General features: G+C 42.2%; 1 protein-coding gene across 3 annotated transcripts in view; it reads left to right on the forward strand.

The window, feature by feature from the left end:
• The first annotated feature begins 806 nt into the window (after nt 1-806).
• LOC119883191 (serine/threonine-protein kinase N1-like) overlaps nt 807-15,625 on the forward strand; it is a 39,094-nt gene continuing 24,275 nt past the window's right edge. Inside the window, exons 1-2 of one of the 3 annotated variants that reach the window (XM_038693777.1) lie at nt 807-1,032; nt 1,197-1,375. In XM_038693777.1, coding sequence (XP_038549705.1) covers nt 1,349-1,375 — 27 coding nt within the window. In that variant the 5' untranslated portion in view covers nt 807-1,032; nt 1,197-1,348. Of the gene's footprint in view, nt 1,376-14,820; nt 15,028-15,625 lie in introns of those variants that run through there. The other 2 variants (XM_038693771.1, XM_038693766.1) reach the window with 2 other exon arrangements.

The raw sequence follows: 15,625 nt of genomic DNA on the forward strand, positions 1-15,625 counted from the left end.
TCCCCTCCAAAAGTACTGGAACGGTAAGGCAAATTGCTTTGTTTTTCTTGTTCGCTATTTTAACAATGGAGATAAAAATCTTAACCAAAGTTATGCATGCACTTTGTATGAACTTAAATGTATTTTAATGTGGAATATGTCTTTCTGCATGTTTTCTGTACTGTCAGTGTCAGATGTAGGCTAGGCCTACTTGTAGTTGTGAAAAAAAAAAGTATTTTTTGATGATCTGTTGTGTTATTTATACTAAGAGTGGTGACATATTACCACACAGTTGTTTGAATAGAACCATTTCATAGATTTTGGTGATTTGCCCACTGGGCCTGGTATGTTGTGTGCAACATGAGCGCCCTCGACCGGGGCCCCTGGAGTCTTCAGTAGGGCACCTCAAACTCTGTGACCAGTCTGCTGCTGTAACTGTCCTGTAGGTTGGTCTGTATTAAACTCTCGGTAATACGTTTGTAATAAGTTTGTTTTTGTTGGTAAAAGTTTGTGTAATGTGTGAGTAAGTTAACGTTAGATTAATTTGTTGAGCATGATATTGGTAACTGTGGTAACCTTAGCTTAATTGCATTACTTACATTATGTTAGTTTTCATAAGGACTGTCTGTGGTGTTAAAACGCAATGATTTTTGACATTTTATATCTAATTTTTATTATAAAACAAGCACTGGCATAATGCACTGATTTAACTTACAATGCTGGTTTTATTTTGAAGGGTATAGCCGGAAGTTGCATTTTGAATTCTTAAACCGACTTTAACATTTGTTCCCTCCTCCCCAGCATCACTCACCGGCTCCAGCTTTCCGCAGAGCCGAGCAGGAGTGCACCGCCGCGGGTGAGATGGCTTTAGTTTATAATGGACAGAGCAGAGTGCGCTGGTGATCCCGGAGGGTTTCGGGTTTCCTCACAGTGTTTCCCTCCCAGAGGATGAGCGGACCGCCTGCAGCAGCAGTGGCTCTCAGACTACTACAGGACGGACTGCACTGCGTGATGCAGATAAGAGTCCAAGAGTTGACATCCTGCTGCCAGGAGGTGATGGTCTCCTCCTCTCCTCTCCGCTCCTGTGTCGTGCCTCCAAACGTCACGATGTTAACAATTAATTCATTTGCTTTTCGTGCAACTCGGTACACGAAACTGCGCCTTCATTGGGACTATTGAGTGGGGGTTTTTTTGTTGTTTTTTTTTTAATTTTACAGGACACCCATCGCTGGACTGTTTGTGTTTAACCACTGGAGGACTTCAACTGCAATTTCTACAACTGCGATTTCTACAATGATCTGACGGCTGTGAAGTGAGACAAACATTAAAGTCACCTGTTGTCGCCATCTAATTAGTTGTCCACCCGCACATGATGGCCAATAACAACGAGCTACAAGTGAGTTTCCCAACTTTGCTTTTCAGTGCTTACTGCGGTGTTAATGTGCATTATCAGAGCTTAGAGCCCATACACTTAAAGATAAGGTAAAGACCCGATGTGGGAAACATCTGGAGATATTTTAATTGACCCTTGAGGATGTCTGTAGTGATTGGAGGAGGTTTGTGATGGAAATACCAAAACACCCTATGATAGTCTGATGGGGGGTAGTGTTGTCTAAAATGTCGGGGCATTTGCAAAAGAATTGGTCAAGTTCCAAAAATGCTAGATCCTAGTTCCCAAAATGTAACTGGATAGCATCTTTTTTTTTAATCAGACCTTCCATGCCTGGTGAATGCCCACCTCATTTAAGGTCCACACACCAACTTTGTAACACAGATCCCTTAGTTTTTGAAACTACGAATAGGATTATTACATTTCAGATTTATTGGATGTTGATCCACGAATCTGAAAAGTAACTAGTAACGATGCCTGTCAAATAAATATAGTGGAGTAAAATGTCAAATATTTCTGTCAGAATTGTAGTGGAGTACAAGTATAAAGTTGCTTAAAATGGAAATACACAAGTACTTCAGAAATGTACTTAAGAAAAGAACTAGAGTTAATTTATGTAGTTACTTTCCACCACCCTGTTGTTATTATTGGAACAGCTAAAATACCGAACATTGACATTAAGTACCGGAAGTGTTTGGAGAAACCTGCAGAGATGGATACCATTTCTTTTGTTAACTTTATGAATTGGAAAGATGAATAATATTATAGTAAAAGAGGAGGAGTGCAGCTGCCCCTCTAAATGTCTTCTGTGATCAACATATACAAACAGCCAAAACTGTGATATGTCTAGAAATACTATACTTACAATCCCAGTGTGACTTATTTCACACTCAAAAGTGGGCAAACACAATTTCACAGATATAGTCACCGCTATAGCCTTGATACGGAATAGATTTCCCAAATTAAATGCAATGATTTCCCACTTGTGCCTCAGTAGTTGCCCTCAGGTGGAGTTGGGGATGAGTCATGGAAGGTGTTGTGCTGTCAGAGCCTCAGGTCTAATTTAGAGAGGTTGGGTTACAGTTGCCCTGGTGTCAGTCCAGTCCAGGACGCAGCGGAGGGAAACGTTAAAAATTAAAGGCCGAGTGTCGGTTCAGCTCATGCCTGTAGCCAGCTCTTCACTCTTTAGTTAGTAACCCCTGTCACAAGGTTAAACTGCTGCATAGAGCATGTGGAGTGGACATTTTAAAATTTTTAACTCCCCGTTCTAAACAGCTGAAATACCACTGACAAAGCTTTTTGATTGATGTGTGACAGCATGTGATTACAACCACCAAACCACTCTTCTTGTATTTATCGACACACGTTTACTTGTCATTCCCGCTCACTATCCGGTAATAATAACTTTATTTGTATAGTACAAGGCATGCGAAGATGCAGTACAGAGCTTAAGATCAGCAAGATCAGAATAACAATAGGTCAAACATATCAATAACGGCGAACAGAAACAGCTTAATTAAACATAATTTAAAACAATGCCTTCCACTTCCTCAGAAATCAACGTACTCGCACTCCAGCCTTTACAGAAACTGTATGACATTCTGACACTGCTGAATCATTTGTTATGAGTAAATACCAGCTTCCTCCTTGACATTTAGTAGTTCCCCTGAAAGGGGGAGGGTGCCTCCAGTGCTTCTTAGAAAGCTGCACTGTCTATGTGGGCATGGGGATCATCAGTAACAGCTATTATTGGCCATAGGACACCGCCATGGCCAAGTTTTCCATTGTTTCCACAGCAGATTGATTCTTAAAAATAAGGGCGGCACATTTAAAGAGGCACTCCACTGATTTAGCCTTGCAGATTCACAAAGTTTTGGGGACTTAGAAGTGACGGATTAATAAAAGAATAATCAAAATCAAAGCAGCAAAGAGGATCCTGATTAGCTTTAGTACAGGTCAAGATCCAAAAACACTGGATACTGCATAACGCAACTCGATAGCGTCTTTTGTTGGACTTTTCCTGCCTAGTCAGTTTCCATGTCTTTCAAAAAACCTTGCTCCAGTCTGTGATGCGGGCGTTTGTTTATACATTTGTTGTCTCCACGACTCATTTAAACGTGTTTTTAATGAGTGAATCTAAAACAACCCGATGATTGCCTGAGCTTCAATTATGCAGTTTCTGCCTGATCATATGAGTTCAGCCTCCTTCTGTGACAGTAACAAGGTTCCAGTCATCATGACTTCAGGCCAGCTGACAAGCAGCTGAGTGAGATCAAGGGGCCGTGTTGGTAATGATGATCGGCTGAACCTGTCAGCGTGGACAGCTGTGTGGTGATTAAGCTCCCTTGATCGCTCTTCTCTCTTTATTTCTCTTGGATGCCTCATAAAGGCTGTACAGTTGCTGACGGTCATCCTGTTGGTGATCACAACTGCTCTGCCCCCAGAGGGAAACAACTGATACGACCCTGTCTTTGCTCTCCCTGCTTACTCTGTTAAAAACACATTATCCTTATATTTATACACAGGAGGCGGCCATCAGTCTAAAGTGTAGCTTAACTATTAGTGCTTTTCTGCCCTCTCTATCTTGTTCGCTGCTCACGCATTAATGTTGGCCGTCCTTCTCCTTCAGATGCCTTTAAGCAATGTAAATCAAGTCTCCTGCTGAGCCAATAACATACACTGCGAGGTAGCTATACAGTCTGCGGCCGTCTTCTCATGAATTCTTTATTTCTGGTGGTTTCCTGTAGGTATTATCTGTAAGAGCTTTGCAAGTTAGAGGAGCTGCTGCTTCTTCACTCAGTGGTGAGGAGCAAAGGCCACTCTTTCAGCTCCCGACCAAATGACTTTTTTATTGATCACCCAAGAGGGTGGAGGCAACTTGGTCCATTTCTTTAATGGCGTCTGAAGACTGATGAGCACACTGACATATACAAGCGCTACTGACCGAGGTCTGTTGATGGTCTCACATGTGTTAGAATACACAGTGATGTATTGCATCACACTCATAATGTGTGTCTCCAGCTGCCACTGCTATGGATAATAGGATTAGGAGACTGTGGACTTCACTGTGTCTCTGACCTCCTAGGAGGATAGCATTAGTACCCTCAGTCACCCACACAGACTCACACACATATATATACCCCGCCCCCCTCCCTCCTCACAACATCCAGTCCCTCCTGCCTGAATCCAGGATTACACTGTGTCTGCAGAAAGCTCGCTCTCCCAGACACACCAGTAGACAAGCTTATAACTGCTGCAGTACAGCTTTCATGCACTGATGGGACATCTTAATGGCATTCATCAATAAACCCGATGGGTGTGTCTAGCCCCAAGATCACTCATTAGCGTGCTGTCAAGTGTTCCCAATTAGTGCCAGGGAGGAATGCTGTTATCTTAAATGCCAATGTAGAGAAACAAAATTAAAGTATCCCATCAAGCTAGCATCTGTGACTCCCTGTGTTTCCATGCCAGTCTAATATCTGCTCCTACTGACCGCACACCAGCCCCATTTCCATTCAGCTGACCAGTCTGAACACCAGCTGTTGTTACTTTATGCCAGCCATCCACCAGGCTTACAGGGGATTAGATATCACTGATATTAAGCCAAGAGAAGGAAGAAAATAAAATAAAAACATACAGCGGGGAAACTGGTGAAGGACAGACTAACTGCTAGTTTCACTGGTTACTTGTGTTCAGCTACGTTTTGGCTTTTTCTAAGCTGGTTGTGCGAGAGTTTAAGGGCTTTAAGGGATTGTGGTATTACAAGATTGAAGAATGTGTTGCTGAGAAGGACAAGTTAGAGAATTGGTGTTGTGCTGTGGGAGCAACTTATCGTAAATTCAATGTGGAAATGATATTTCTCTCAGTATGACTCGGGGATAGGAAGGTCACAAAGGAAGGGAGCCATTTAGGAGCCATGTGTTCGCCTGAGAATCGAGCATTGATTGGTTGCTAAAGTAGTTTCATAATGCCAGTGGGCACTGAGGCTCAGCGGTGCTTGTGAAACGCTGGGGTTTGGCCTGAGTTTGTCTCTGAAAGAACACTCTGAGGTAAAAGAGACATACAAGAAGAATCAATAGAATAGAAAAAAGCAAGAGTTGATCAATAATCAAACATGACATTTTTGAATTAGTGCCTGCAACTGAAAATGTGATGATATTTTGTTGGAAATTGATGCTTCCAAACATCTGCCAAAAAATGTGGGGATCTATTAAAACACTAACACATTTGAATCATATTCACACCATAAGGTCCCTTAAGTAGCTGTTCTGGTGCTTTTCATCATATCACATGATCTTCATCAGCAGATCGGGCGTGCCAAGTTGAGAGGATGACCCTGTCAAAAAGTTGTAGTGTGCTTATGATGGTCAAATAGGTGGAAGGAAACAATATTATCATATTAGCGTAGCTTTTTACAAACCCTGGGTTACACAGTGCATCACACTTTATTAGAAAAAGGATTGATATCAGTATGGGATAAAAGAAATTACATCTGAATAAATGAATGAAGACAGTTGGTACAAATACATCTTTTGAATAAACAGAACTTATTTTACCGTTACCGACCGAGCTAAGGAGCTTGTTAACAGTTAGCAAGCTCGTTAGCTCTTAGAGCTTTTCTCCTTCTTCAAAACAGTTCTTTACTGAAAAAGATGATGTACAATCCTGACATAAGGGAGTTATCGGCACAGTACAGAGAAGAAGCTTGGGGCTTTTGTGACTGATTAGCTTTTTCCTGGCTGGCTATCGTGTTAGCGGTTAGCTCACATGCTATAGTAGCTCCCCACCTAGCCCTGAAAGTAGTAACTACGTCACTAATTTTGACACTTTCTGGCGCAAATGGACCTTTAACTCAAGGAGACAGCTGCACAGAGATGGCAGCTCTTGGCAGCTGGACGCCAAGCTTTTCAATCTTATGTAGCAAAATGTTCACACATGCTGTTCAAGTAGAAACTGAAGCAGAGAGGAACCTGTGCTGTGTGACCTGATTGTGGTTACACCTGAGGCATATAAGATGAGTTATCCCGCCGCCGTGCCGGGGTCATGTGATAGCCTGTGTGTTGAGCTGCAGCAGTGGTGTTTGGTTTAAGGGGAGCACAGACCTGAGGCTTCATGGGAGCAGCGGCGCACTCAGGCGAGTTGCTGCGCTCAACACTGGACTGTCTGTTCTGTCAGCCCAGAGGCCGTAGAAGTGAAGCACACAGGGGAGTAAACAGGTATTATTACCTGCTTGAGAGGGAGAGCAGACAAGTAGCCCAACAACAAGCGTACCCTTCAAAATGTAACCCAAACTGGAGCCATTGTTGTTATTAAAGTCTCTGAGGCTGATTTGCTGGAACAGTGGGATACTGAGGCACAAATAGCAGCCAGATGCCATTGTCAGTTGGGCTTTTTTTTTTACCCACAGAGAACAATGCGCAGGAGATTATGAGAGTTGTAACTGGAGGAGTATAAATGGTCTTTAATGAATAGGATGCAGGGTCTACTGGGGGAAGCGCAGTAGACAAAAAATTCTGTCTTGAGCCTCGTCTTTCACATTACTCTAATTTTGGGCTTATTACAAAATGTAGCTTATTATATTTTGTTCCTAAATGTTCAAGTCCTCTGTTACTAATTGATAAGGCTTTTTTCTTAATGCGACAAATCACATGAAAATGGATCACGGGTGGAAGACATGCTTTCACTGGACAGTATAGTGTGATAAAATAAGATGTTGTTTTGTGATGAGATGTCTGTTAGCCATCGGAGATTGATGATGGCATCGTCTATCGCCCCAACCCTTTTAGCTACTAAACCTTTGCTTAAAAACTACTGTCTTTACTAATGAGTTCTTGTTTTCATTAGCCATTATAATTAAATACCACACATACACTGTAAACATTTATGCAGCTTGTGTGTTTTTCCTGTCCTTGTCCTGAGTTTATGAGTGCCATGCTACCGTAATCAACAGCATCAGTAAAGAGGGATAATCATCTGCATTATAGAATGGACCTCTTATCCCCCTCAGCCCTTCTGCCATAATCATTTTTAATCTGCTTTCCGTGTCCATTACCATCATGTCTGCTCAACCATTGCATTTCATAGCAGGGCTCTTTCTGCTCCCCGTGTCCCCTCCTGACCACTGTAAGTGACTTGGGAGCGTATTGCATGTAGAATAAAGCATCTGCCATAAAGCACGTCGGCTGACCGTTTATGTGTCAGATTCAGGAGTGAGAGACGTATAGGCACAGTGGGAGGAAATTTTAATAACCACAGATTTAAACGCGTGTGCTTGATTTTCTTAAATCTCCAGTAGACATCCGTGCATGATTTACGCAACATCTGAGTTTGGAGTTGTCCCAGGGAGTGGTGGAAATGCTAATGAATCAAATCCGGTAGCAGTTGTATCTCATTCATGTTTTGGGCTGTCGGATTCTTGTGAGGCTTCAGTGCTGTAAGATGCTGACTTACGCAACATCCATGATTTAACACGGTGCTGGAAAATGTTTAGTTTATCGTGGTGCTGAACTTTTTGTCTTACTTCTTACCACTCTGCTGGAAAATTACTCCCGCTTACATGCATGTGCATGTTTATATGTGTGTTTGTGTGTGTGTCTGTTTAGCTATAGAGTGAAAAAGTAAGAAAGTCGAGCAGCAGCATGGCTCTCAGCCAGACACCATCTCTAACCCTCACTCTATCCCTGTGGGCTCATGTCACCAGAAAGAGGAAGTGTAGGATATTCTGGTAATATGAACTCTTCAGATGGCGGCTGCAGAAAATCCCCACATCAGACATCATGGCCCACATCACGCAGCAATGTGCAAGCCTCATGAATAAGCTGGTAGCAACCAAATATGAAAACACACTGTCTGCATCAAACATTTAACGACTTTTTCAGATTACAGTCCTTTATTCAGCTCCGATGACTAGGGGTGCATTCAGATTAGTTCAGTTTCCAGTCACATGGACTCAAATGGCTACACTACAATGTAACATGTGCCTTTTATCCACTGTATCCTTCCCTATTTTCATGGTTAGGCTTTATCTTGCGTTTCAAATTACTCTCTCCTCTTTATGTATTTTCTCTTTATTGTATCTTTTTTATGTCCCTTTCCAACACCCACCGCCCCAATCTGGACAGATAAAATCCAGGGTATGACACTGGTTAAAGTAGCTTTGTGACAGTAAAGCCATAATGTGCATCATTAGTTTTCCTCTGAGTAAAGGCCTTTGCACACCAAGGCCGTATTTTTTCGTGATGAAATTGTCGCACGTTTAAAAATAAAGACAACCTCACGTTGTGTCAGTCACAGTTACGCAGTCCAAACAAGTCCAAAACCTTTGTCTGTCATTAAAGATTTCGGAACAGGTTTTATTTTCTGCATGTTTTTGCATCACAGTAGCATTGCTGGCATTCAGATAGCCAAGAGCGAGAAAGAGAGCGAGGACAGCTCAGCACATTCAGTTAGCCGCGGTGCCAAATGCACGTCTCGTCAGAGAGTGGTGACGGCCTCGGGAGGTACCTCCAGTGGAGAGAAGCGAGGGAGGAACTAAGAGAGAAGGAGTGACAGCAGCGTCAGGAGCTGCAGACAGATGAGGTGTCCACAAAATCCATTGTGTCTCTCTGTGAATAAAACGCATCAGACTCAGTGGGCAAGGTTTCTGTGCATAATGATTTTTATCGGATAACAGACTATATAAAATATGGACTTGGTGTGCAAAGACCTTAACACCCATATCCAGGTTGACTGTTGTAGGTCTATATTTTTTATATGCAGGTGGTGCTCACTGGAGAATTCAGAGAAAGGTGGGCTATGTCTGTCCAAGGACCTTTTTATCTCAGAGACATGTCTGAGTCTGAACGCCAGCTTCATTGCATGCTTGTGAAGATAACTATTCAGAAAGTTTATGTTTTTGCTCACAAAATTGTATGTTTGAATATTTCCTGTGTCCTTCACCCGTCAGATTTTTCTCAAGCAGCTGCTACATGCATGTCAGAAGTAGATTAAGTATGTGCACTATAGAACTTTTCTCATCGGGGGTTTATGCTGCTTTAAGTCCTCAGGAGCCTGAACAGAGCGACTGTTTGTTGCTGCAGAGTTCACAATGGACAAAGCCGGGAACACAAACACATAAGCGTTTACTGAGGTCTCTTGAGTAGATCGACCCTTTCACAAAGATGCCATTCATGCTGATCTGCTCCTCCCCAGCTGTGGAGCGGACACTGCGGCAACACACGCACTCTCACACACAGACAGATGTGCAATGAAACACACACAAGACTCACATTCTCACCTAACCTTCAGCACAATCTTTCTCCTGTTTACTCAGACCGTGTCTTCGGGCTGTGGTAGTGAAGTAGATATGCATACAGCCATGTTGCAATGTAAAACGGCAAAAGGAGATTTGGCAACAGAATTTCCTCTGGAATATGAGGGATTTTAGGGATTAACAAGCAACACACACTCAGTCCAAGGTACATTCTGTAAGCTGTTAACTCATTCATAGAGGGCGAAGTTGCAATCATAATATGAGACTAGATGTCAAATATCTTCATGGTTAAGGTTAGTATACGTCTCCCATAGGAGAAAATTGTCTTGGATTCAGGGGAATTGCTGCATCGAAACCAAACAACACAATAAAAAGCAAAAAAAGGCACAGCAAGCAATGTAACTAACGTTGTAGCTAGGTTGTGGGTTTGCGAACTGTTGCTACAGTTGCTGCTGTGAAGCTAACACTAAGCTAACATGCATTGAGGACACAATGGTACCAGAGCCAGGACACCAGACGGCTGTACTCACAACTCTTCTGCTGCTATAGCTAACATAACTACAGCAGCATATGTTGGCCAACTAGAAAGTGATTTGAGTCATTTAACATTATCTGACACACAAATCATGGCTGGAATAGTGTGGTGTGGCAGGGTGCGGGCCACTTTGTTTGTTTTTCATTACATTGCCAGGGCTGTGTCCAAACACCAGATATTTTCCAGCGCACACAGAACATAAGGTTTTTGTAAGAAATATAAAATGTGTAATTACTGAGCTTTAGAGGTGCTGGTAGACGAGGCATGCTAGCTGTTTCCAGTCATTATGCTAAGCTAGCCACCTGCTTGCTGTAGCTTCCATTTTACTGTACGCACATGAGATGGCATCAGTCTCCTCATCAAACTCTGGGCAAGAAAGCGAATAGGACTATATCCCAAAATGTTGAAATACTCTGCTAAATGCAGCATTACATTTCATTTGTTACATTGTATTTGCTGTAATACTTTGTCAATCAGCCCAAAATACAAAACACACTGTTTTTGGTGAGGAGTGTTGCGACCAACGACATACTCAAATCTGCTGCTCTACAGTCAAACTGTCCCAGTTACCCACATAAGAGTTAGCTTGGTCTGCTCACTGAGTGTAACTGTGTCCTAAAGTCAACTCTGCCGTCTGTCGTACGCAGACTTCCCTCTGATCTGCTGTGTTGACATAATGAGAAGCAGCGTCTCCTCCTGATAGTGTTCTCCTCATCCAGCTGACATGGCTTGTGCTGCTTTATTCATTACCAACCAGTTACAGTACATTAGTCTTATGTGTGTGTGTGTGTGTGTGTGTGTGTGTTAATGTGTCTTCACTCAAGCTTTTCCTCTGTCAGTGTATTATTTCTATTATTCATTTGGTTTCCATTGCTTTATTTTAGCTGCTGTGCAGTGGCATGAAGACGCGTGCGTGTGTGCGTTTGTCTTCAGAGAAATTAACTGAAATTCACTGTTCACCCCTGCTCCAAACAACCCCACCACCCCCTTTTAACCCAAATCCCATCCACTGCCTGCTAAATGAGGCTGCGTGTAGACATCATGATGTGAGGAGAATTTAAAGTTGCATTTCTCCCAAATTCTGTCTGTCTCACTTTCTTTCACATGCAGTGTTTCAGCGTACTACTTAACACACACATGCGCACGCACACACATTCACACACACACACACAACGCCATTAAAGCGATGAATGGGACTATTAAGGGAAAACTGACCTCTTAACTGTACTCTTTCTCTTTGCATATCTTTTCACATACTAACAAACAGTCAGTTGGGACCACAAATCCATGTTTTCCTTTCCTCTGTCTTTGTTTGTCCCTGCAGCTTCTAACAGCGTCTAACATCTGGCATCACACAACTTCTTGAAGGCCACACGATGCAAAAAAGGCTCACACACACACTAAAGCCGATGACCTTGTGTGACACTGTTTAATCCACGTCTTCCTAATAATAAACACATTTTCATCACCAGAAACTTCCTGAAAATCCCAATCCCCCCTTTCCCCTACATAAACACCTCCCCATGCAATATCTGGCTTAGGGTACATTTATTAAATGATTATTATTTTTGGCAACACTACACTGTAACAATTAGATTGAAAGTCCCTTCAAAAGCTCCACCATTATTATTGTTGCAGGTGTTTGTGAGTAAGTGACTGAGTATTAAAATGACAGAATAAGGGCTGGAAACTGGAGAAATCCCCCACTGCCTCCACAACGACAATATCTCTGTGTAAATCTATTTATAGACACAGTCGAGCCAAGATGAGCTGACGGGCCATTAAAACTTTATCAAAGGGATGGCTTTCTGTCACCCACCGGCAGCACCGGGCAAATGTCTGCTATCCAAAATGTGGGGCGTAAGATAATGCATGATGAAGAACAATAGGAAAGAGCGAGCATCAAAAAAAAAAAGATGTAAAGAGAGGAAAATGCAGGCAGGGGAATGTTCAAGGGGCAATCTAGACCACATGACAGCCAAAATTGTTTTGGTTTAGGCTGAGAACTACCATCCTGTGTGAAAGACTGTGGTTTCTGCCAAACATACTGTGACAAATGTGAGAACGAGACAGCCTTGGCTATGTTTTTGTAGCATGACTGAATGTGGCGCTAACTGTAGGCCGACAATACAGATCGTCTATGTACTTTATAATCAATTCAGGGCTGCAACTAACAAACATTTTTATTATCAGTTGATCTGACAATTATTTTCTTGATACAAGTTGAGTATATAACATTTCAGTGGAAAGTGCTTGTTACAGTTTCCTGAAGGCCCAGTGACGTCTTGAAATGTCTGACAAAGGTGGCAAATAGTAAGTAAGTAAGTAAGTAAAAGTTTATTTCTATAGCACCTTTCACAGGTATAGGGCCACAAAGTGCTTCACAACAAAAACATTAATATCATAAAATACACACAATAAAAGCATAGACAGTACATGATCATATCAACCCACAAGTAGCTAATTGAAAGCCTGAACAAATAAATGTGTCTTTAGTCTGCATTTGAAGGCATCAACAGAATCAGAAGAGCGCATAGATGGTGGAAGGTCATTCCACAACCTAGGGGCAACAGCCTGAAAAGATCGGTCACCTCTAGTACGGTAGCGAGTGCGTGGAACCGTCAGCAGGTTCTGATCCACAGACCTCAGAGCACGCACAGGGGTATAACGCTGAATCAGGTCACTAATATAGGGTGGAGCCTGGCCATGTAAAGCTCTGAAAACTAAAACCAAAATTTTAAAATTTATCCTATAAGACACTGGTAGCCAATGAAGTTCTTTTAGGATTGGTGATATGTGAGACCTCCTATTAGTACGTGTTAAAATTCTGGCTGCAGAGTTTTGTACTAATTGCAGTCGAGAGAGCTCCTTCTGGTTTAGGCATAAAAATAAACTATTACAATAGTCTAACCGCGACGACACAAAGGCGTGAATGATTAGCTCCAAATCATTTCTTGAAACTATATTTCTAAGTTTTGAGATTTTCCTTAATTGAAAGAAGCAGTTTCTCGTCAGCTGCTTGCAGTGCTGCACTAACGACATGTCTTTGTCCAGGACAACTCCCAAATTTCTAAGACTTTGCTTAGCAGACTGGCCTAAATCACCCAAGTATTGTTTAATTCCTGGAATTGCATCCTCAGGGGCAATGATTAATGTTTCTGTTTTGTCTGCATTTAGCTGCAGGGAGTTTTCACTTAGCCATTTTTTAATTTCCACAAGACAATGGAGCAAGGAGTTTAACTTCCAGATCTCTGACGGCTTGAAGCAGCAGTAAAGTTGGATATCATCAGCAAATAGATGAAAAGAAACATCATTGAACCTTTGTATGATCTTTCCCAAAGGGATCAAATACAACAAAAATAAAACGGGGCCCAGAACAGAGCCTTGAGGCACTCCACAAAGCAAGTCTGCAGACTCAGACCTTATTTGGTTTGCTGTAACACTAAAACTACGCCCAGATAAATATGAGGTGAACCACTGCAGAACTGACCCTGACAGCCCTACTTGATCCCTTAATCTTTCCAGCAAAACCTGATGGTCGACGGTGTCAAAGGCGGAAGACAGATCCAAGAGAACTAGAACAGTGTGTTTTCCAGAATCAGCAGACATCATAATGTCATTTGACACTTTCAGTAAGGCCGTTTCGGTAGAGTGTTGTTTACGAAAACCTGACTGGAATGGCTCATGGATGTTACTATTATCCAGGTAAAATGTCAACTGTTCGCAGACTACCTTCTCAATGATCTTGGATAAAAACGGGAGCTTAGAAATAGGCCGAAAACTATTCAAATCCGACGGGTCCAAACCTGCCTTTTTTATTAACGGTTCCACTATAGCATGCTTAAAAGCATCTGGAAAAACGCCAGTAGACAGCGAGAGGTTAACCATTTTGGTTACACAAGCGCCAGAGCACAAATCCTCCCAATCTGGGAAAATGAAACAGATTTTTGGAGCGTACTTGCTATGATTTTATTCAGTTTTAATTTGTGCGGGTCACCACATAAAAAAATTGGGCTAGATTGTCTTTCCGCTACATTTTTGTATTCAAGTTTTATTTTTGTGTAGTGTTTTTGCAGCTTGTTGTTTTGGTTTTATGGCCCGCAAATTTACTCTTTCAGCCAGGTAGCTGTTTTCAGAAAAAAAAATCTTTTGAAAACACACTGTACCCTACCTTCTCAGCACCGGACCGGCAGACAGACAACGGTTAAAGAGCTAAATATTAGAGTCAATATTGGAATTAGATTCACCAAGTCGCCAGAAACAAGACACCAGAGCTTTGAAAAATCTTATTAGTTCAACTGACGGGGGACTCAAACAAATGGGAGCTGTGCAGCCAAACAAAACCACATAATTTTGTTAAACATTGTTGAGAAATTAGTATAAATTGATGCAGGAGACATTTAGAATTTTTAATTTGATGGACATGGTTTTGAATATTTTGTTTAGTGTAAACATACAGCTTCAATGAAGAGCTGGAACAAGCTGACAGGATGTTTGTGATACTGTCAGACAGTGTGGAATAAGGTTCAGGGTCAATCCTAATCAGGTGAACAGGGTGAGACTGTAACTTTAAGAGATGTGTATATATACAAGCTGATGTGATCGTAGTTCCTGATACTGTGGTCAGCACAGTTTTAGTAACTGCATCTTTTTCACCGACACAATTAGCGAGACAGTTTGGTACCAAAGGCATCACAGCAGCTCGTGTTAAGGTTTGAAGTTTTATGTTTTCAAGTTTACTTACAGTGCGGTTAATAATCACAAGCCAGACATATTTTTAAAGGTGAGAGACAGTATGGATGCATGGGGGCTGCTATCTCTGCAGCCACCAGTCCACATCACAGAGGAAGTACTGACAGTCACAGGTGCTCGGTAAGTAAATATTTATAAATATAGATATGGGCCACAGAGCATTTATATCTTATATCAAAATAATGCTAAGCAAGCGCAACTGTGTGTTTTGCTTAAATTGGCTGAACTTCATGTTCACTTCCTATTCCCTTATTGCAGTGAGGCAGAATAAGAAGAACTAGACGTGGTGTAGTGCCTCTTTGAATGCCACACAGTGTGTGTTTGTCCCTTGGCCTCTCTGTCTATGAGCGTGTACACTTTTGTGTAAGCGCTTGTAAAACAACAGATAGAGATAGGGAGCCAGAGAGGGCCATCTGCCGCACAGTGAGAGCTTGGGGGATCAGTGACCCTACACTGCTGAGTGTCTGAGTCAGATAAATCCATGACCCTGTGTGTCTCTGACAACTGACAGGAAGGAGACAGAAGTCAGACAGCGATGGCGTCTGTAGCTGTCAGAAACAGGCCGGGGTCTGTGATCAGTCAGTACTGCAGGTGTGTGATCTCTGCTCGTTCATGCCTCGGAGGTGGCGACTCCACGCGTTGTCCCACTTTTCCTGTGAATTTAGATGTGTGAGCTTCCAAAAAGTCATTTCAGCTTCCAGTTGACTTGCACGCTGCG

The sequence above is a fragment of the Micropterus salmoides genome, unplaced genomic scaffold, assembly GCF_014851395.1.
Source record: "Micropterus salmoides isolate LMB-PRFRI ecotype aquatic unplaced genomic scaffold, ASM1485139v1 Ms_hic_scaffold_10, whole genome shotgun sequence".
NCBI classification, from domain to species: domain Eukaryota; kingdom Metazoa; phylum Chordata; class Actinopteri; order Centrarchiformes; family Centrarchidae; genus Micropterus; species Micropterus salmoides.